At 34.5% G+C, this 23912-nt stretch overlaps 2 protein-coding genes across 3 annotated transcripts; one reads left to right on the forward strand and one right to left on the reverse strand.

The window, feature by feature from the left end:
• The first annotated feature begins 7379 nt into the window (after nt 1–7379).
• On the forward strand, nt 7380–16413 carry LOC133298367 (uncharacterized). 2 transcript variants are annotated; one of them, XM_061497635.1, is made up of 14 exons: nt 7380–7766; nt 8430–8591; nt 8706–8771; nt 8971–9114; nt 9246–9359; nt 10491–10592; nt 10672–10857; nt 11542–11631; nt 11710–11844; nt 12959–13081; nt 13660–13745; nt 13832–14444; nt 14579–14656; nt 15121–16413. In XM_061497635.1, exons 1-14 carry the CDS (start codon nt 7518–7520, stop codon nt 16159–16161), a joined length of 3189 nt encoding a protein of 1062 aa, XP_061353619.1. In that variant the 5' UTR covers nt 7380–7517; the 3' UTR covers nt 16162–16413. The 2 variants fall into 2 exon arrangements, with proteins under 2 accessions (XP_061353619.1, XP_061353620.1); XM_061497636.1 differs by having other exon boundaries at nt 7664–7766; nt 8437–8591.
• A 979-nt stretch (nt 16414–17392) lies between these two features.
• On the reverse strand, nt 17393–20594 carry LOC133298370 (cellulose synthase-like protein G2). Its single transcript, XM_061497638.1, has 8 exons — nt 19980–20594; nt 19786–19884; nt 19311–19433; nt 19007–19219; nt 18801–18900; nt 18500–18669; nt 18060–18407; nt 17393–17942 (listed from the first exon to the last, which is right to left on the reverse strand). Exons 1-8 carry the CDS (start codon nt 20592–20594, stop codon nt 17394–17396), a joined length of 2217 nt encoding a protein of 738 aa, XP_061353622.1. The 3' UTR covers nt 17393.
• Between the last annotated feature and the right edge of the window lie 3318 nt (nt 20595–23912).

A 23912-nucleotide genomic window follows, 5' to 3' on the forward strand; every position in this document is an offset into this window, starting at 1 on the left:
TGACACATTTCCCATCTTCGATAGTTCCTTGTGAGTGTGGTGCAATACCTCAGATGCGGTAGTATCATGAGCAAGATCACATGATAAGATTCACTACTAGAAAATTCATAAACAGCGATGGAAATTTGCGATGGAAAATATTCCATCGCAATTGGTGACGGGAATTGGGATGGTAAATTATCCGTCGCAAATTGTAACAGACTTTACGACGGAACTCATATTGCGCCGGAAATAGAGCTGAATTACCGTCCCGAAAGAATAGTTGCAAATATCCTCGCATTTTCATTACAAAAACCATCACAAATAGGGATGGTCAATTATTCCGTCGCAATTATAAATAAATTGCGACGGCTTATTGTGACGGCATATGTTACGACGGATACTTCTGTCACAAACTAAGGAAGAAGAACTCAGGTATGCATTAACGCGAATTTTTACTTCACAACCGAAAGTCATCGCAAAAGCCCTCGCAAACTGCGACGGGTTTTGCGATGGCCTTCCAGTATGCAGCAAAATTTAGCCTTTTACAACTTTGAAAATTTAAAAATGGCTGATTTTTTGTGATGGAATCCTTTTCCATCGCCAACTGCGACGGGTTTTGCGATAACATTCCGTTATGCGATGGAATAGGATTCCAATCACAAATCATGATGATGGAGCCAATGCCTATTGTTGTGAAGGCTTTTTCATTAGTGACTCAGTAGGAACACTAGTTCCACTCAGAATATCATCATAATCTTTCAAATAATTCTCATGCCTTAACATCAGTCAGTGACCAAGGAAATTTTCAAAGAGGCAGCTATCAAAATGCACGTGGTGGTCGCACTTTCAGATGTCGTGGAGGCCGTGGATACAATTGAAGGGGTTCTGGCAAGCTATGTCCACATTGCCATCAAACTAATCACATAACGAGACCTATTATCTCCTCCACGGATAAATCACAAAGTGCACCAAGCTCACGTGCTTCTATTACAGTAGCGTTCCCTATTCCACGTCAGATAACAGTTTTATGTGGCCAATCAATCACAACAAAATAATGGAGTGTAGCTAGAGACGTTAAAGTTATTATCTAAGTTGGTTATTTAGTTTTGCAGTTTCTTTCTTAGCTGCCTTTTTTATTATAGTTGTTGTATATATAGAGAGTCTATCTTGTATTTAAATTATTTTGAACAGAATTCTTCTTACAAAATAAAGGTTGAAATGTTTTCCCTGAGCATCAAGAGTTTAAACTAAATGAAATATATATATATATATATTGTAACAAAACTTTTGTATCTACCCTCAAATGAGTCTAGTGGAAGTTTGTTTTTGCTCAATTATTTTGAAAAGCAATTTTTAATCATAAAAGCTATTTTTACTTCTTAAGATATGTTTGAGTTGTTTGTGGGATACAAGTAGGGGTGGCAATTCGTGTCAACCCGACCCGACCCGACCCGAATTTCACACGACACGAAAAACTTCAACCCGAACACGACCCGATTAATTATTCGCGTCAAAATTCTCAACCCGAACACGACCCGCTCTTTTTACGGGTTGACACGACACGACACGAATAACCTTATAATGTAACCATGACACATTATTACACATGTTAACACGACTCGACCCGACCCGATCTGACACGAGTTTTAGAATGCTCACATTCAAAACCTGTATTTAGGCACTGATTTTACATCCAATAACTCCACTGCTGAGTGAAAAGGGTTGTTTGAAACCTTAAGTGTATGTTATTTTTTTATACCACTCACTAGAATGACTATAATAACCTTATACAAAAACTATTTGCGGGTCAGAGCGGGTTAACGGGTTGACCCAAACCCGACACGAATTTTTTCGTGTCATTTTTCTTCAACCCGAACAGTAAACGGGTTGACCTAAACACGAAAATTTCTTGTCGTGTCCGTGTCGGGTTAGCGGGTCGTGTCAGAAATTTCCACCCCTAGATACAAGGTATGTTTTGATGATAACAAAGTGACAACAACAAAAAAGAATATTATTTATCAAGAGCAAAAAATATCAACCATGTGTGGAGATTAAAGATACATGATGGCAAGAACATGGATGAGCTATAAAGAAAGCTAGCAATGGATCAAGAGTAACAAAGAAGAATAAGATAAGCAAAACCAAGATCAAAGACAACAAACCATTGACAGCATATAAGAGAAGATCAATATCACAACCACGATGAAAAATGATCAAAATCAACACGTCAAGCATCCATCTCAAGTGAGGATCAAGATCCAAGAATCAACACAAAAAACTATATCCAATTTCTTATTACAATACACTTTTAGGACTTAGATATGATTGTAAGGGTATATGGTAGATTGTATTGCTTGAATTCAAAGTTTTTCTCAAAGTAAATATGTTTTTCAAACTGCAAATTCATACCTTTTATATACTTGAAAGAAATTTGAAAATTCCATGAAAAAGATCCTTGACATGTTTTATAACTTTAAAACATATTTGTCAAGTCAAGATCTTTCATAAAAAGTGGTTGGAAGCAAGCCAGAAGACATTTAAACTTAAAATTTGCTGCATAATTTGATTACTCTTTCGTATATTTTTTGTATTAAAGATGATAGATTTGGATCTTGTGTTCTACATAGAAGTTGTAGATCTCTCTTTGATCTTTCCAAACAGACCAAGATCACATCAATCCGATAAGAATAGCTCAAGTTATGCCTAAAATACAAAATAATATTCTTGTTGTCAAGGGATGATTTGAATCCCTCATGAAAGGATTCAAATTCATTGATCCCAAAAGCAAGGATTCGAATACGAAAAGGATTCAAATCTTATTGTCCAAAATGCATATAACGGCTATAAATAACTATTTTTCAATGGAAACAATATATATGCATTCTCAACGGCTCTAAAACGTTTAAGACATCATTTTTACACATCCTAAGCATACTTTGAGAGTCTCTGCACTATCATTTCCATATTCTTTCATATCTTTCAAAAATCAAACATATTTGAGCTTATATTGTGAAAATTCATATACCATAGTGCTTCAAGTTGTATATCCATAGTTTGGGAGTTTATATTTATTTCCAAACACATCATTATTTGTATTCTTGAGTTGAGAGGGTTGTAAGACCCATGGTATTTTAGAGGTACCCAAATACCTAAGTAAATTTGGAGTGAAAGGCATCCAAGAGCCCGAAGTCTTGGATGGTTGTAGTGGTTTGTCAAGCACATATGAAGCTTGACGAATAGTGAAAGAATTGATTGATCAACTTCAGTCTAGACGTAGGTCACAAGTGGTAGTCACCGAACCAGGATATGTTGAGTTTGCATTTTTCTAAAAACCCTCACTATTTATTTCTAGCACTTTAATTGCTTCTTTGATATCTTGTATGTGCTAGCACATGCTTTATAATTATGGTATATTATATGTTATGAATTGTTTGAATGTATTAATTAGCTTTTCTTATATTAAAGCTTGCTTGAAATGATAACTTAGAATCCAAAAGGGGTTTTTGCAAAAAATTTGTAATACTCAATTCACTCCTTCTTGAGTATGGAAACCACATTCCTAACAGTTAGATTAATAGTTGTTAATTACTTACACTAATATTAAAATTTAAAAAAACTAAAACAAATTTCTAAAAGTTATTTTCAATCTTTTTTATTCTTGATTATGTTATGATTTTAACATAAAAGCACTGTATTCTTGATAACTAACATTTTATACCATTTCATACTTATTTGGATAATTACTATATAGAAGTAAATGTTTATACAATTCAAATAAAAAAAATCATCTTAAAAATTGATTGTTTGTTAAGATATTCGAACAATAAATTTTATTATAACTGAATTTTGAATAATATTTTATCAAGCTAACCCATATATACACCTTTATATTAGGGCTTTTTGACCACTGTAGTTTTTAATTAACAATTAATTACCAATTCGTCCTTCAACCAAAATATATCACCATCTGCCCATGTTTTACTGTACAGAACGTAATATACCCGGGTATAATTTGAAAATTTCACCCTACCCGGGTATTCAAGTGGGATACCCGGGTATTATTCAAAATATGGGAAATGGCTTGAATTATTTACCCGGGTAGGGATAGGGATACCCAGGTAAATTTTGCGGGTAGGGTTTTTAAATAACCCACCAGCCCCCATTTGAAAAACCCACAAAGGGGATAGAGCTGCTGGAAGTGTGCACTCATCATGTCCCACACCAAATCTTGCTGAAATTCTTCCTCTTTTTGATTATTAGTTTGCGCACCATACACTGCTGCCTTGTACCGATTCAATTTCATTGAAGGTACATTTTTTTTCCTTTTTAACAAAGCATTCTGATTGTGATATGTTTGTCACATTGTTGTTAAAAATTATTACGCTTTTTTAGTTTGCGTGGTTAAACATTGGATTCTGACCGTTTAATTTTTAAAAGTCCTAACACTAACCCTAACCCTAACCTTAACCATTATTATTTTGATTTTTGATTTTGCCTTTTTTTTTTTTCAGTTTCATAGTGTGACTGAATGGCTGATAGACGCGTTTCAAAGAAGAGAGCGGGGGATACCGAGAGGAGACCAAGCGTCAACATGATGTGTCGTCATCTTCTCAGCCTCATGCAGCTATGCATCAGGCTCCGGATTTGTCGTTCGGATATTTATTTGAGGATGACAATGATGCACACGAGAGGTTTGTGAAGTCTTTCATGACCCGCAAGATTTGCGAGCCGAAATCATTGGATTCGGCTTCGGCCTTCTTCAACTTGGAGCGTTTCGACATTGTGCCACATCTTCAGCAGACACATTTGCTAGTGCTTGCGCAGATGAGGTGCCCATACTCGGAGGTAAGAAACAAATATTTCCTCTATCAAACGCCCCTAAGTGAAAAAGCTGACAAGAATCAGAAAACTTTTCTAATGTTCCGATATCATTTTTTATGTACCAAACTATTTTTTGATAATATTTTCAGAAAATTCACTTTCCTACAATATTTCCAGGAATTATAATTTTCACATAAAAAAAAAAATCCCCCTTTACAAACACCCCTAGCCAAAATCAAAATACAAGCAACCAAGTAAAACATATCAAAATACAAGCAAAAGATGAGTTCCTCCCATAAAGAGGCGTGACGACGACTCATGGTTTTATGTTTTTGATTTGTGCTTGAATTCCACGCCAACGGTATATGGTCCATTTAGAATAAATAATATTTTTTAAAAATCCATTAAATCCATTTAAAAATAAAATTAAAAATAAGGAGATATTACCAATTTTATTTAAATTGAAAAAAAATTGAAAAGTCATTTTTATTTTATAAATTCATCTTTTAAAAACTCAGATCAAAGGTCTAATTATACTTAAGGATTGGTAAAAACTTAATCTTACTGTACTTTTGAAATATTTATTTGAAAAAAATATTTAAATTGATTATTCAAATTATTCATAATTTATATTTTTTTTTTTTTGCTGCAATCCCAAATCAAATAAAATCATAAACTCAAGAAAACTTAAAAAAAATTCTTTTGTTTTTCCTAATTCTACATATTTTTTATTGTTTATAATCTTTTAATAAAGAAAATACTTAAAGAAATTATTTAACAACAATACTCTAATGTTAACAAGAAGTAAACCATATCTAAATAATTTTGAAAAGAAAAATAAAAAAAACCATTGTCATTTTCTTTGTTTTAACCATAATAAAATGAAAATCTTGAATTCTATAATGTTAGAGCTAATATCAAAGTGTGCTTAAAGTTATAAAAAATTATTGATCTAAATGGTATGGAGCTTCATTCCCTTAATCAGAAGTTTGAGTTCAAATTTTCAGAATTAAAAAATGATGTTGCGCGAGCTGCCTCCTATATAAGTCCAATAAAAGAAAAAGAATGTGCGACGGGAGAAGAAGTTTGAATATTTATCATTAATATTCACTTATTGTCACCCAAAGTCAATATATTTTCAAAAGTAAAATACATTAAAAACATTAATTGTGTTAAAATAACATATCAGCTAAATGACTATTCAGTATTAGATGGACTTAATAACCAATAAGCTGAAATGTATGCGTACTTTCATTTCTTCCATATTTTTCAAGCCGAAACATTAATTCTTCCTACTTTTAAAGCATGTTAAAGAACATAAAATTAAATATTCTTATTATTTTTTCTGTTTTCGAAGTAAAATAAAATACATATTAGAATATAATAAATAGAAAATAGTGACGAAACCAAAAAAATAAATACAAAATTGATTTAAATAATTTATATTTGGTGTTTAAGTGGTTAAGATAAAATTTGGACAGCATAAACTTTGCACCATTATCGTCGAGATTCATTTTGGAGAAGTGGTTTTGGACATGACAATGACAAAATTTAGTTCTTCTTTGCAATTGCAGATTTTTTTTTTCTTTTACAATTTTCATGAATAATTTTTCAATATTGTTGAAATTTTAACATGGTGTTTTGGACCCGTTTGGATAGACTTATGATTTTTTTTTTTATGTTTTGTTTATTTTATAAGTTTTTTTTATAAAAGATAAAATTATTTAAATTTTTATAGGTTTTGAAAAAATTATTTAGCTTTTGACTTCTATTTAATTTTTAAATTAAAAAGAAAAAGTACTTTTTTAGCTTTTTTTTTTAAAAACAAACATACATATAAATTTTATAAGGGGCATGTTATATTTACAAATTTTTTTGTTTACAAACTCTTATAAACTACACTATGTTCTCCATTTGTAAAATTTTTCAAAAAAAGTTTGTAAACAGATCCGTCCCTATTTTATAATTGAAATATATATAGATAAAATCATTTCTGCAGCCGCTTTACGTACAACAACAACATGTGTATGATTATGATTTCTCAATACTTTCGTCCTTTGTATGGTTATGATTCTCCGCATTTAATACTTTTAAGTATTTGATTGCTACACATACAACAGCAGCTGCAGAAATGTAAACTATATATATATATATTTAAAAAAGCCCATTCATACGTCCTTTACAATGAATTATCAATATATTTAAAGGAAAAATATTTTTTCTAGATAAAATTATCTCAGCTCAAAACGATATCATTTTAAAGTTAAAAGATTAAAAAATTATAATAATAAAGACTAATATAATTTTAAAATATATTAGAATTACAAAAACACTTTGATATTTGTTCCAAAACGACGTTATCTTAAGCTCACCGGAGATAACTTATCTCCGTTGAGCGGAGAAATCATTTATCTTATATTTAATCATTTTTATTGAATTGATTTTACTTTTTTGTCCTGCCCATTGTTGCTTTATCCCCACGCTGACGCTGTGGTTGCAACTGCGACACAAAAAAGTAAGTAAACAAAGCACACCGCCACTACACAGTCAGTCTCTTTTTATTTTCCCTCGCCAATTTTAAACCGTCTGGAAAAAAGAAGAAGGAGAAGCTAAATTAAACAATAATAATAATTCTGGAAATTCAAGCAATAAAAGAAGTGCACAGACAGAAACATTGAAAAGGGAAAAAAGCAAACCACGGGAAAGAAGGAAAGATGTACAAGCTTTTCAACAGAGGCAGGGACAATTCCGCCGATGCCTCACCGCCATACGCGGCGGCGACGACGTCGGCTTCTCCGGTCACTGGCCCCGCAAGGCCCATACGGCTCGTCTACTGCGACGAGAAGGGAAAGTTCCGGATGGATCCAGAAGCCGTCGCGACGCTCCAGCTGGTCAAGGAGCCCATTGGCGTCGTCTCCGTCTGTGGAAGGGCTCGCCAGGGCAAGAGCTTCATCTTGAATCAGGTGATTTTCTCCACCTCGTGTTTCAATTGGAGTGGAAATTTTATGAGTTTTGAAGTCTAGGGTTTTGGATTGTATGTTGCCACTGATAATTAGGGTTTTATCACGTGGATAGTTATTCAGCGGGGTAACTGTAGATTGCCGTTGTGTTTTTTGATTAACTTTGGGAGAAGAATCGTTTTTATTTTGCAATAAGTTTTCTCATTAAGATTTTGATTATAAATGGTTTTGAACACAAAATAAGATAATCCAAACCTATTTGTTGGTTGGTTTGGGGACCGTTCTTTTGAGTAGCTAATAGAACATACTGGGAAAGTGGCTTTGTGATTTTGAACTTGTCTGCTTGTTTGGTTATTCTTTTACAACAAGTAGTTTGTGGGTTATTGTTTCCTTTTGGACCTTGTTGAAAATTGGGTGCGAAATTCTGTGGCTAATCCATAGCATATGTGGAAGAGAAATACTCCCGGACTATTTTTTTGTGCTATTGAATTGTTTACTTGACTGGGAACATTTTGGGCTCTAGCTTTATTTTTTTTGTGTCAATCTGAGATGTTACTTCTCCACTTGCATTATTTCTGTGGGTATTGAAATAAAATAGCTAAATAAGTGAGGCTCTATTGTTATTATCAGTATTATAGATTTGCTGCTTACGGTTTTGTATGGCAGCTTTTAGGAAGGAGTAGTGGATTTCAAGTGGCATCAACGCATCGGCCATGTACGAAAGGGCTTTGGCTGTGGAGTACACCTTTGAGGAGGACTGCTCTTGACGGAACAGAGTACAATCTCCTGCTTTTAGACAGTGAAGGAATAGATGCTTATGATCAAACGGTCAGCTTTTCAGTTTTCTATGTGTTAAGATATTTGCTTATTTTCTTGTTTACATGTAGGTTGTCCATTTCTATTCATTGTTATGTTGTCTTACTCTGCATTTTTACTATACAGGGAACATACAGCACCCAGATATTCTCACTGGCTGTCCTTTTGTCTAGCATGTTCATTTATAACCAGGTTGGCACAGCCTATTGAAACCAATATTTTCTTAGGCATAATTGTTTTTTTTTTTTTTTTTCTTGTATGTCTTCTTTCGTTTTGACATTTCATGACCAGTCTGTGGCTCTGTTATTGGTGTAGAATTTATTCCCTCTTCTCCTCTCTCTCTTTTTTTTAATTCTTACTGAAATTGGAATATGCTATTTCACTTCCCCAGATGGGTGGTATAGATGAGGCTGCCCTTGATCGTCTTTCTCTTGTCACTGAAATGACAAAGCACATTCGTGTTAGAGCATCTGGAGGAAAGAGTTCTGCATCTGAACTAGGACAGTTTTCTCCAATTTTTGTTTGGCTCTTACGGGTAGGTTATGTACTATCACAAATGTTGGGAAACTAAAAAAATGTCATTATATTGTAGTTTGATGGTATCTTAGCATACTTTGACTGTCTAGTCTCATTCTTTGCTTTATTTGTCAATCCCCTTGATGGCAGGACTTCTATTTGGACCTAACTGAAGATAACAGAAAAATAACACCCCGTGATTATCTAGAACTTGCTTTAAAGTCTGTCCAAGGGAGTGGAAGAGATATAGCTGCTAAAAATGAGGTATCTTTCCTCTTCCTAATTTAGTCATTCCAGGAAGCAATTGACATATATCATAAATGTTCAAATACTAGGATTTTTATTATGTTAGGACTTGGGAGTATTGTTGGGTTCGTAGTTTTATCGGGCTGAGCTTGTACTACTTGTACTAGTAGAATACTTGATTCTCCTTGCGTGACATATCCTATATTCTCTCAATAAATTCTTTTTTATTAGAATTATTCTACAGCGAAGCTCAAAGGAATAAGTTTGGGGCGAGGCACTGGCATATACATTTCTAGCGGATGATGTAGGAGTAAGATCATTTGCTAAAAGATGCAAGTAAAACCCCTAGAGTAATATTTGTATATGTAAGTAGAAATACAAGTTGTATATTGTTTTACACATAGCAGGCCCTTTTATGGGCAATATTAAAACCCGAAAAACAAATAAACAGTCTCTAGAACTTCCCTAATCTATTTCCTAATAGGACTCTAATTCTACTGTAATTGCCTTGCAATGGCTTAAATTAAGCAAACAAAATTTATGAAAATTATTACTGGAAAAGTAATATTATAATCATAATAATAGTTGACCCCCGTTTATACTGCATCAGTTTCCCGTCGCTTGAAAAAAAAGCTGTTCCTTGAGGTTTTCAGTTGATCTAAAAGTTTTTCCCTCCATATAAAAGGATACTTTGAATGTCTGAAGTTCTTTACTGACTTTTTCTACAAACTTTGAGTAATCATGATCCGTTCTGCTCACCAGTTTAATTGATTTTCATTAACAATTAAATCTCGAACAAAATCTGAGCACAACACATCAAACCCTGTAAAATCAACTATTGAATCTGAAACTTGGGTTGTCAAAGTAATAGTCCGATTCGTTTAGAGTATTAGTAAACTTCCACTTCTGAACCTACATTAGAATTTCCACCTATTCAGTGTACTTCCAGATTTGGAATATTATTCATCAAGATATTTTATGCTCCTATTGTCTTCTACTGCTGTTTTTTTCTTTCCTCTCATTATGAGATGTGGATTATAATTTTTTGGAAATACATTTTGCAAGCTTTTATAGCACACTGGTAAGTGTAAAATATGAACTTTATTTCTTCTCTGTAGTTGCTAATTTTCTGACAATATCACTCAGTAGATTCGAGATTCTATTCGGGCTTTATTCCCAGACAGGGAATGCTTCACCCTTGTGCGACCTTTGAACAACGAAAATGATCTACAGCGAATGGACCAGATATCGGTCAGTAACTTATCAGCTGCCATATTATTTTGCAGTCATTCTGTTATCTCTTTTTTGATATTTTATCATAAATATGCAGTTGGACAAATTACGACCTGAATTTCGATCTGGCCTTGATGCTTTGACCAAGTTTGTTTTTGAAAGAACAAGACCAAAGCAAGTTGGTGCAACTATGATGACAGGCCCTGTATTGGTTGGTATAACTGAATCTTATCTGGATGCAATCAACCATGGTGCTGTGCCTACAATTTCTTCCTCCTGGCAGGTTAATGCTAAATCTTTAAATTATAATTCAGACTTATGCGAGAGGACCATCTTTAACATATGATATATCATATAAAGAATTCTTTAATGCAAGTAAAACATGCTCAATATTTTTGCCACATGTTGTAATAAGATGAATGTTATATTTTAGAATTATTAGTTGCTCATTGCATAATATAATTTTTAGCCATCCAATGTCCTGTTTTGCATTTTATCTCACTTGAATTATGCTTGAGATTGGTGTCTTTCTTCTTCTTTTTTTAAAAAAGATTTGGCCTGTCCAGGAAATAAGATGATTGATAAAGCTTTGATCATTGATGTAGCTGGTGCATAAATGACAATATTCGTTCTTTGTGCCGTTACCAAAATGTTTTCTATAAGTGGATATTTTATTTGCAATTGAAGGAAATCCATTCTCATAAATCGATCTTGTGAATCACATTCTACTTCAATGACCTTTCCTTTAATGTGAATACTTACTCTTTCTCTGACTCTTAAATTTATACCTGAAAGAATCAAGAATGTCATTTTTTCTTCTTATGAAGTATATTTTATCTATTAATGGGGGAAGAAACATGACATCGTGCAGATTTTTTTGCAACATAGTTTGTTTGAATTTGGGAAAGAAAATATGATAATAACTTAATAAGTCAATGTTCTTGAATTTTTGCTTGCTGGCTTGCAGAGTGTTGAAGAAGCCGAGTGTCGGAGGGCATATGATTCTGCTACTGAAGTTTATATGTCTTCTTTTGATCGTTCAAAGCCACCTGAGGAAGTGAGTAATCTATCTGCGTGATGTAAATGTTGATTATATAATTCTTTTCTTTTTCTTTCCTAATTGCAGTGCTTGTAGGTTGCTTTGAGGGAGGCACATGAGCAAGCAGTTCAAAAGTCAATGGCTGCTTTCAATGCTAGTGCAGTAGGAGTTGGTTCTGCAAGGAAGAAATATGAGGGCCTTCTTCAGAAATTCTTTAAGAAGGCATTTGAGGTATTGGATATTTGAAATTACGGGTGGGATTAACTGATGAAACTTATATGCAAGTTTGTGTATATGTAACTATTTGCTCACCGTGTGTATCTATGCTTTTTCTTTTCGGTTGGGGTGGTATGGGTTGGTTGGTGCAGTATTACATGCACTGGAATTTCTTTGACTATTATTTTGAAACGTGTTCGCCTGTGATGTCATTTGCTTATGACGTTTGGAAATTCGGCTATCCTCAGTAGGCAGCAGACCAGATACTAGGAGGATCTTGTACAATGTTTGTAGGATATAATTTCTACTTCTACCAATGTATGTTTGATCCTCTAGTTTTGTTGAGAGAACCCTCTAGTTTTTCTATTCTAGAGACAACATGTAAGCTACTTGGGCACATCTCATCTAAAAAAAATTAGTTAGTAGCTCATTATTGGACTAATTGTCATGTCAAAGGATTTAGTGGTAGGGTTCCTGCTACTCTTCCATCAGTTTAAACTGAATATGGTTTGATGCTTCTTTATAACCTCTGAGGGTTGGTATGGTTTTGTATTTTAAATGGAATATGCCATATAAGGTGAATGAAGTTTTGTTTTGGCTGTAACACTACACAATGTTAGTCATTCTGTTTCTGGCAGTTTTGGAGGTCATGGGGTCAATATTAGGTCCTTGTTCGTCTCAGTTTAATATATTTTATTAATTTTGTTTATATTTAGTGTGTTTACTTTTAATTCTGGCAAACATCATGTGGTGCTTGTATTAATTTATTGAATTATTAAAATTAATTTTTGGCTTCTAACAAACCTAAATTGGGCATAGTGCTTATACCCTGTTATTGTTTTAGGGGAGAATTCCAAACAATGAACTCAACATCTACATCATTAACACCACCTTTATCCCAAATTATTTGGCAAATTCCAATCAATGAACTCTCGATAATATTTACTATAAAAGACAACAATAATCAGTTTGTGGTTTTTAAGTTAATTCTAGTCAATACATTGTATATATAACCATTACAAGTGTTTATTTTTTTTTTCATGGTAATTATTTATTCACATGCCAATCTTTTAGTTTGGTGTGTGGGGCAATGCTGTGTATGTCATGTTAGTAATATATTGGCCAACAGGATTACAAGAGGAATGCATTTATGGAGGCAGATCTACAGTGCTCAAATGCCATACAGTCTATGGAAAAGAGGCTAAGGGCAGCTTGTAATGCTTCGGATGCAAGGATTGATAATGTTGCGAAGGTAATTGTTTTGGGCCTAATTGTAAATATGGATTTTACATGTTCTAGTGTTTGGTTTCTCTGATCGTATTTACCCAAGAATGTCCCCCTTCCCCCCTCTTGTGTGATTGGGGAATATCATTGGACATTACTAGGCTGTTTATTACAGTATCAGCTCCTTGATGATGGGTTTGTGGGAAGGTGGGACAGCAATTCCTTAAAAATATTTTCACTCAAAAATTACTTCCCCCAAATCCATTCCCGAAAAGCAAATCCTTCTTCTGCTCACCTCTTTTTTACCTTTTTATTATTAGAAGGTTACATCACAAGATTTGTTTAGAGTAGGCATTCCATATATGAATGAGGATCTTTTGTGCAGGTTGCTGGATAAGATTATTCTTTTGTTTGGAATCTTTGGTGATTTATAATTATTCCTTCCGCATGTTTGAGGCCCTAAAAGGAAAAACAAATGAGAGAGTTAGAGAGGGGATGTATGTGTGTGCGTGCTATCAGTACATGTTGTAGGGTCCTCCCCTTTGCAAAAATCAAGGTGGCCTTATTAAAATGACAATCAGGTTTGATAATTTATCTTCGATGCAGGTTCTTGATGCTCTTTTATCTGAATATGAAAAATCAATTCGAGGTCCTGGGAAGTGGCAAAAACTTGCTGTCTTCTTGCAACACAGGTTATTGAATATATTTTTCTGCAAAGTTTTTTTAGGGTCTTTTTTGTGACCTTTTTAAAAAATAATTTTCATGTTGCTGTCAATAGTTTTGAAGGCCCCATGCTTGACCTTATGAAGAGGCTAACAGATAAAGTTGAATCAGAAAAGAGTTCTCTTGCTTTACAATGTCGGTTGATTGAAGATAAGATGGCTCTACTGAACAAGCGGCTGGAAGCTAGTGAAGGCGGAAAATCTGAGTACGTGAAGCGATACGAAGATGCCATCAATGATAAGAAGAAACTAACTGATGAATATATGAATCGCATAACTGATCTGCAAGCTAATCGCCGTTCAATGGACGAGAGGTATTCTAGCTTATTAAAAACATTGGACTCTACCAAGCAGGAATCCATGGATTGGAAAAGAAAATATGAACAGGTTTTATTGAAGCAGAAAGCTGAGGAAAATCAAGCTAGTTCTGAAATAGCAGCCCTCAAGTCCCGGAGTGGTGCTGCTGAAGCAAGGTTAGCAGCAGCAAAGGAACAAGCTCAGTCTGCTCAAGAGGAGGCTGAGGAGTGGAAGCGAAAGTATGATATTGCCATTAGAGAAGCAAAATCTGCTCTAGAGAAGGCAGCTAATGTGCAGGAGCGCACAAACAAGCAGACACAGTTGAGGGAAGATGCTTTAAGAGAAGAATTCTCTGGAACTTTGGCTGAAAAAGTGAGCTCTCCCTCCTTATATTCCTGTCTCATTTCTTTTGCAAATATCTTTTACATAGTATTGCTATTTCATAAAGATCCATAATGAACTGCCAACTTGGGTTCTGATTTGCTCCTCCTTGCTAAACTATCCAGGAAGATGAAATAAAAGAGAAAACCGCCAAATTGGAGCATGCCGAGAGGTGTTTAACAACTCTGAAATTAGAGTTGAAGGTGAGATTCTTGGCTTATGGGAAAGTGTTTGTTCAACAGAGCACTATTATCAAGGGCTCTCACTAAGACAAGATTTATGTTATGCATTTGTATAATGAATTTTGTTTTATATTCTTGATGCATCTGGCCTATTTCTTCTTATTTTATTCTTTGCTTTTTACTATGGTCATGCATGTGGAAGGAGTCCAGAGCTAATGCAGTACATGGCTCCTGGCATTTGGGCCTTTTCAACCATCATGATTTCTTGTCTAATTTTGCACCTTCTTAAATGGTAGATGGTTAAGAATTCTAAACTCAATTACCGGAACTGTTTGAAGCAACAATTTACCCACACTTCAGAAGGAATTGTTTTAATGCCTTTAGCCGATTTGAATTCTCCCACAACTGAATATATAGATGTTCTTTTGGTTTGTTGTATGCTTGTTCATTCCTTTTGGGACTAAATGCCATGTCTGAACTTGCAGGCTGCCGAGTCAAAGATAAGGAGTTATGATACAGAAATATCGTCACTGAGGATAGAAATTAAAGAGTTGACTGAGAAGTTGAAATCTGAAAGTGCCAAGGCCCAATCATATGAGAGAGAAGCGATAGTATTTAAGCAGGAGAAGAGCCATTTAGAGCAAAAGTACCAATCCGAGTTCAAAAGATTTGAGGAGGTCCACGAAAGGTGTAAAACTGCTGAAAAAGAAGCTGCGAGGGCTACTGAAGTGGCTGATAAAGCACGGGCTGAAGCTGGTATAGCTCAGAAGGAGAAGAGTGAGATGCAGAAACTGGCAATGGAAAGACTGGCACAGATTGAGAGGGCTGAGAGGAGAATTGAAAGTTTGGGGAGGGAGAAAGATAATCTGGAAGGTGAATTGCAGAGAGTAAAGGTATCGGAGAATGATGCACTTACCAGAGTTGCGAAACTAGAGGAAAAGGTGCAACAGAGAGAGAAGGATTTAGAAGCACTTTTGGATAAAGATAAAACACACAGGCGTAATAACGCCCAGATTCTAGAACAACTATTGGAAACAGAACGGGAAGCACATACACAGGCAAATAACCGGGCTGACGCCCTCTCTCTACAGCTACAGTCTGCACAAGCCAAAATTGATTCTCTCCATCAAGAGCTGACTAAGTTTCGACTGAATGAAACAGCATTGGACAGTAAGCTAAATACTGCTTCTCATGGTAAGCGTTTGAGGGTAGATGATGACATTGGTGTAGAATCTTTTCAAGACATGGATATGAGCCCTAGAATTGTAAGGGGAACCAAGAGAACTAGGAGTACATCCAGTCCTCTTAAGTATACGCAGCCAGAAGATGGTGGTTCCATCTTTGAGGGTGCAGAGGATAATCATAGTCAGCAAACAGAAGAGGAGGATTATAAAAAGTTTACCATGCAGAAGCTTAGGCAAGAGCTGACAAAACATAACTACGGCGATCAGCTGCTTCAGTTGAAGACTCCCAACAAGAAAGATCTCATTGCTCTCTATGAGAAATGTGTTCTTCAAAAGTCATAGCAGATTTTGAATAGGACTTGTATTGGCATGATGCACGTAATCACCCCGTCTCTGTCTGTCTAAATCTCATTTATACCGTGGTTGCTGACATATAGACTAGAAATATTGTGTGAATTTAACTCTTTTGATTGGTTTTACATATTGGGTGTGTTTACTTGAGTTTGCTAGCAATGATTACCTAGGCCATAGAAAATGTTGATGGCCCGATCTATATTTGTTGACTGCTTGAGCTGTATCTAATACATCTGTATAGTTGCATTTTTGTATTTATTTGTTAACTCTGTTAGCATTGTTTTCATATTATTGTTTGCATATTAGATGGGCTAAATTACATATTGAAACTAGCCTTCTTGTGTGCCCCACCTTTTTTGTTTATGAATTTCGTATTGAAAATAATTCGGTAAACAATGTTTTCTACTTTTTTAATAGAATGAATTTGAGTAAAGCAGGAATTTGTCTTTTGGCCAGACACAAATATTTTATCGGAGGAATCATAGTATGAAATGAACTACACTGTTTGAAAGCTTATTTTAAAGAAATTTTGTTATAGTTTTGAGTTAATATCTTTAAATTGTATTAGAATTGTTTTGAAATCAGTTTTATTCATCTTTTTGATATCTCATTGTTTTGCCGATTGAATGGTTACATCCTCTGCATCGGAACTTAACTTACCGCATTGAAGTGAGAACTGGTGGCACGAACATCTTGCAGAATATAACTTGTAGTTGATGGGTCCATAGCATGGTTAGTAAGCTCGTGCATCACATTGCATGAGTCTCCTTAATAACCATTGCGACAACTAATTTCAGTGTAAAAGCAAAACCTTCACGCACAGCCAAGATTTCCATTGCTGCTGCTAGTCGACACGCTTATCAAGAGCTGCAACAAACTATACGAGGGTCATATAGTAGTACTGTCCCAAGCAGGCAACAGATCTTTCTCAGAAAATAACCATATTCATAATAACCTTAAATGCTAAATTGATCCATTATAAAAGATGACGAAAGCTCATTAATTTCCCATTACACTTGTCGTTATGACCGTACACAATTGAATGACTTCGTTAATCTACATGGAATTTCAACGTAGGGGTTATTTGTCTTTTTAGCACATGCTTTCTCTTCTCTTGCAAATTTGCAATGTAGAATAAAGAAAAGAAGAGCACAACAGAAAGAGCTCTTAAGCATCAACAACTTATGACAAATATAACAGTACATAGCTAGTAGAGCACACTATGCATTTCCTAGTAGTTTACAAAATGCCAAAAGAATCAGAGTGGCCAAGATAACATGTATAGCTACTAACTGTGAAACGCGTCCCTTGTCCTTCCTTATCACCAGCCCTTCAATGATAGGGTAGTTGACAGTAATGACAAAAATTGCTATGAAAAGCTGTATAAACATTTTGTCCCAATCACCGACCAATATCACTCTGTAGATTCCTCCAACAAAGCACGATATGTTGATAGTGAGGAGGGCAAGCATTGGAACTATAAAGACATTTGATGCTCGGAAATCATATTTATCCATTTGGTATAGCAGAGTTTGTTCATCATCCTCTGCTTTATTAGTGGGCAAGAAACTAGCTTCTCTTATACCAACTTTCTTTAGTGTAGCATCCAAACACCCATATAGATGGCATGTAATTGATTTCATCATCCAGATTCTCTGCTCATTTACCCACTTACGTAGTGTTCCCCCAGTCAAGATGACTTCTTGTGAATGTTTTAAAAGAGCTGATAGAAAGATGAATAAAAAGATAATGAAAAATGGGTCTGAAACCTGTCAAAAATATTTTAAAAGAAAAAGTGTTTTAGTATATGAAGCAAATATATGTAAGAATCTGAGATTGAAGGGAAAAATGGTAGGCAATTGAGCTCATTATTATTGTTATGTTACCTTAGGGTACAAGGGTATTCCATTTAGTAGACAGAGCTGAGGGATGGTAGCAAAACACCAAAGAGGCAAGCAATATAGAGGGAAATATGTCAGTTCTGCATAGCATAGTCTCTGAAGAAGTGGCATCCTTGAAATCCCATATATAAGGGCGCAATACCTATTTATACCATTTTCGAACAAACCACAATACCATCTAGTGCCTTGAATCAGCACATCATTCAAATTTGTCGTAGCTGTACCTAGAAACTGTGGCCTAGATGGTTCACAGAAAACTGAAGTCCATCCATTGCAATGCAAGATAAATCCTGTGAGGTAGTCTTCTACTACACTATCATATAGGAAACCAACCTGCAACAGTTCAAAATATATATATATATATATATGCTTTTTTCTACATGAATTTTGATGCAATAACTAAATGTAATATAAAGTCTACTTACCTCTTGTCCCCATTTAGTGCCAATTTCATACTTACAAGAAGCCAACAAGTGAGGTTCTTCTAGCAATGAATTTCTACCAGACGCTAAATCACTTGTGTAGTTTTGATTAAGTGATTTGATGAATTCATTAGATGAACCAAAATATTCTTTAAGTTGCAGCAGATCAGTCCCTAACATTCAAAACTCAGAACAGTAAAGAGTATGGTAACCTCGTAAGATAAGGGTAATGCTCATAATATATATGTCAATGTCGTAGAAATCTTGTTTTAGAAGCAACTAGATAAATAATTGTGTTCAATACCTTTGCTCTTGAGATTTCCACACAGTGATACCCTTTTTATATAAAAGCCAGTACCTGACATCACTGGCCCCTTAAGCCCGTCCATACCTCGCCATTGTAGCTGATGTTGTCCAAAAATTTTAGTAAAACATAGCAAACATTGCAACATCATCACTTTATGGGACATTAAAAGAAGGTATTGTAAAGGTTAGTTTCGAATTCCTTACTGTAAATATTGATCTTAGCTGGCTATCATAGATGTCATTCTTGCTAATGTTGTGAAATTTCTGAGGAAATTGAACAAAAGCTAAGGAGGATGATATCTTTGGATCAAGGTGAAAACACATAGCATATCGAGCTGAAGTTGGATCATTACAGAACATGTCACAATCTAGAACTAGAATGTAGGGAGAATTGCTCATCACAGCAGAGGTGCGAAGCTGCAAGATTATTATGTAATTACATTTGTTGTGTTTGTAAAGCAAGTTTTGTGTATGTACTTTGGCAGATAAAATAAAAGTATAGTCATACAAGGACATTGAGGGCTCCAGCCTTGAAATGGTGGGGATGAGAGGGCATTTTCTCACGAGAGACATAAACAAGGAGAGGCAATTTGACGCCATCTACATCATCAATGATATTTTCTTGCATAACCTGCCAAAATCAGATTCATTAGACAACTTGTCTAAAATAAACTGTTTCTCATGGCAGCCAAATTTCATCTAAGTTGAAAATCCACAAGCATTGACTGATTTTGTTGTCATATGATTGTAATTTATTGACAACTCTAGCAGCTCAAAGAAGATTATCGCTGTCATGTATAATTATTCTTCATCAAACTTGTTAGAGAAGCATGTGTGTGTGGGATATCAAGCCTCAAATTGGATAAGTTAAAGGAATGAAGATGGTTTATAACCTTGGAGTTAGTATTGTCAAGCTGTCCAATTCAATATTCAAGCCAAAATGAAAAATGCATGTACTAGTGAATAATGAAATGCTATTATACCTCAATGATAGATGGGTGATCTCGAACAGTTATGCCTGGACCAAAGGCTTTCTCTTCTCTGTATGTATTTATCTCTTCCTTAAAAGCCTCATACTTTTTCTGCAAATTGTTGATTTTCATTATAAAGCAATGCTACTAAAAGTTCTGTAACTCAAAATATTCAATGAAACCAAGTTTCATCATAAAACTCAAACCTTAATTTCTTGCTTATCTGCCATGTACACACTACTCCTGGCAAAATCACTATCATCATTCTCAGAAGCAGAAAAGTAAGCCTTGGGGCACCTGTTCTTTATTCTGTACCTTGTGCAGAAGGGAAGCCACAACCTTGCAAATTTCCAAGACTCCCTCACACCATGAAGAGTAATGGGGGAACCCCCATCATCAGAAAGATACACATGAAGCTTCTCTGGAGGGTAATCCAGTGCCATGGCTGATAAAACAGTATTCATAACCTCTAAAGTGGGCTCCTTAATTGGATCAGCAGTGCATATGAAAACATCAACACAAGGAAGCTTGTCATCCTCTGGCAATCTTTCTGGGAACACAGAACGTGAAACAGGACGCCAACGAAAAGCTTGGCCAAGGATCCAAATGAAGGAGAGAATGATTTCTGAAGCAAAAACAAGAAGCCATGGTAGCAAGTGGCTTCCTCTAGTTTCTGGGTCTTGGAAAAGAAAGCACACCCTGTAATAGAACAAGAAGCCTAAAGCCGTTGAATGGAGGAGTATATGTAACCTATTGATAATAACCAACAGCTTTTGGACATGGCAGATATTGAGAGGAAGGGTTCCCTTACTGGCCTCCATTTCTCCCCAACCATACAGCAATTCATGTGCAATAAGTGTATTGGTATGTATGGTTTTCACTTATTTCCACTCGTTAACGATGAGATAAGAAAAAAAAAATGTATGATTTTTAAACGAATAATTATGATCATCAGATAACATGACTATTTTTTCACATCTAAATCTCCCACGCACCTTAATTCCCAACAACTCTCCTCTGTTATAATGTATTTTATTTATGGTGCGTCTTAGTTTAAAATTCTTGTGTTTCAACTTTCAACTTTGACACGCTTGAGAATTTAAAAAAATTGGCATGAAGACTAAATGGTTCGTGTTGTATTTGTCCTTATCAGAAAAGCCACTATGATGTGCACTGTGCAGCCAAAACTACATTGACTTTGCTGAAAGTACTGTACGTGAAAATGTAGCCCAGGGTGCGCGGTTCAATGCAAACTAAACAAATACTTAGAGCCATTTGGATGGGCTTTATTTTTTCTTCAAAAGCTTCTTTTCTTAAGAAAAAAAGCACTTCTTGAAAAAAGTCTGTTTAGATGTCAGTTTTAAAAAAAAAACAGAAGTCATAAAAAAAGTCAAAAATTTACTTTTTTTCGGAAGCTAAAAATTTTAACTTTTAAAAAAAGCAGAAGTCAAAAGCCAAATTTTTTTTTTTCAAAAATCAATTTTTTTTTAAAAAATCTAAATAGCTGTCACTTTTATAGAAAGTACTTTTAAAATAAGGAAGTGATAAAAAGAGCTTTCTTAAAAAGCCAATACAAACGCACCCTTAGTCAAAGTTCATTCATTGCTTTTTTCATTAAATGAAAAAAAAAAAAACTACTCGCCTTAGAAAAGTTCATTGTTAGTGTGATACGTAAAATCATTAATCTAATATCACTCCAAAATTTAAGCTTTTGGATTGAATTAATTTTTTACATAGTATCAGAAATTTTGTGTATCGGGTTCGATTACTGCTCCCTCTTCTTTATAGTGGAATTTCTTTCTTGGCTCAGATAGATGAGCCTGTCTATTGTACACCCTTTAATTCATTGGGCTCTCGTATGAGAAAACGTGTTGAGATATATAAAACTATAACTTCATTCAAAAACTTAAACTTTTAGATTAAATTGGTTATTTACAATTACATTGCTACATATTCAAGTTTGTCTCAAAATATACGAAAAGGCAATCATTTTCTGAAACCAACTTGAATATCAAGGATGGGATTAATGGAATTTGTATCTCACACAATTCTTTACCAAGTGATCCAAGATAAGCTCAGCCATCCAAACCAGCCACAGGAGTAAATACAATAAACGTTTATTAAGTTGGAGGTTTTTTATTTATTTATTTTAATTTAAATATTAAATAAAAGACTGTTATTCTAACTAAAATAATTATACTTTATAAGACAAACATTTTTTCCTTTGATTAATCCGCGGCAAATAGACCATTTGTAATGTCATTTAAAAAAGAAGAAGGGAAAAGTTATATTTATTATCTATTTTTTTTTGAAAATATTCTAAACGGTTCATTGCTTCGCAACTAATCCGATTCGGGGCGGATCCAGGATTAAGGCTTTAAACCCCTTCCAGAGGTGCCACTGGGGAGATTCAGACACATGCTCTCACTTCCACCTGCTTAGCTCCCATGTAGGGGTGTAAATGGACCAGACTGGACAGAACTTTGACCTTCTTGGCCTAAGCCTACGTAAAAAAATATTCAGCCTCTCTGACCTACTAAAGGCTTTATTTATAAGCCAAGTCTGGCCTATTTTTAAAAATTAGAGAGCCTTATATGGCCTGCAGGCCTTGTAGGCCTCCCTAGTGATATGTTTTTAAAATTTTTTAAAATTTTCACTTGACATTACAAGAGATATAAATTTCACTAGTGAGCATTAAAAATTTTACAATAGTAAAAAAAATAACAATAAAAATATACAGAGCAAAGTTCCACAAAGACGAAGCTCAGAGAAGGGAGAAGCGGCGTTGCACAAAATAATTTAGAGTTGGTACTGATTGCCACCTAAAATAAATATATTATATTATTTTATTTTTAAAAATTAAATAAGCCAGCCTACAAGGCTTTAGGCCAGGCTTGACAAAATTGGCCTATGACCTACTTGTTAAAAAGGCTTTCTTATAAGCCTAAGCTTACTCTGCTTTTCAACGTAGACCGGGCTAGGCCAGGCTCAATGTAGGTCGGGTTGTAGGCTAGGTTAGGTCAGCCTAGCCTATTTACACCCCTACTCCCATGCGCCAACTGAGCTACCACCATTTGGTATTACCTATTTTTCTTACTACCTCTTATTACCAAATCTTAATCGTAGATTTTCGTCAATCTAACGGTTATAATTTATTGAAAATTAATAATTAATTAATAAGTATGACCCAATAAATTATAATCGTTAGATTGATAGAAATCAATGGTTAAGATTTAGTAATAAGAGGTAGTAAGAAAAAGAAGAAGTATATCCTTGCCAAAAAAATATTGTCAAAATAATTCCATTTCAAACTTCTTATAAATTTGAACGCACAATTATCACCATAATTGCATTTTTTTTCTCGTAATTTAATTATAAAATTTACTATGATTTAATTGTCGTTAATTTTATTCAAAATATAATCTTAAATGTTGCTAGCGTGCGACATATAATATTCTTGTGCAAAACTTATTATAAAGAATCAAAGATTGATATTATGTTTGAAAAAACAGCATTATTTTTTTTTTCAAAAAATATAGACATGATAAGACGTTTTAAGAAAAATAAATAATATCAGGCATATTTGACCATTTAGGGGTGCTTGAATGGTGTATTTGCCGGTTTGGTATACTCTATTTTTTTGAATTTTTTTAATGAGTTTTGTGGATCCCATTATTATTTTAAACATTAATTATTTTGGATTGTTGGGATCGCGTCACGTGGTGGGATCAGTGAGTTCCCCGAGGTTCCCGAGGAACTTGAAACAAGAAATAAAAAAAATAAAAAATTAATGATTTTCCTAAGAGGTTCGCAAAACTCATTAAAAAACTGGAAAAAAATATAAAAACAGTTCAGCGGGGTCAGTTTGCGAAACCAAATGTAAGAACCCGCATCGTTAATTAAGGAAGTTAAGTATTCAATTATGTGAAATTAGGAAATAATTCTATAATTGACCCTAATAATTATTATGAGGCTTAAATAATTATAGTAAGTGAATTATAATACTGAAAGTCGCTTTTTGGAAGAAAAGTGCAGATACCGGTTCTGCTAGTCGGTATAAATGTGTACCGGAAAAGTATCCCGGAAAATTATGAAAAGTGATTATATATTATGGGAATAATATATAGGACTTGTAAAAC

This window comes from Gastrolobium bilobum, unplaced genomic scaffold, assembly GCF_033153095.1.
Source record: "Gastrolobium bilobum isolate Gb01-03AN ecotype WA unplaced genomic scaffold, APGP_CSIRO_Gbil_v1 utg47035, whole genome shotgun sequence".
In the NCBI taxonomy this organism is placed as follows: Eukaryota; Viridiplantae; Streptophyta; class Magnoliopsida; order Fabales; family Fabaceae; genus Gastrolobium; species Gastrolobium bilobum.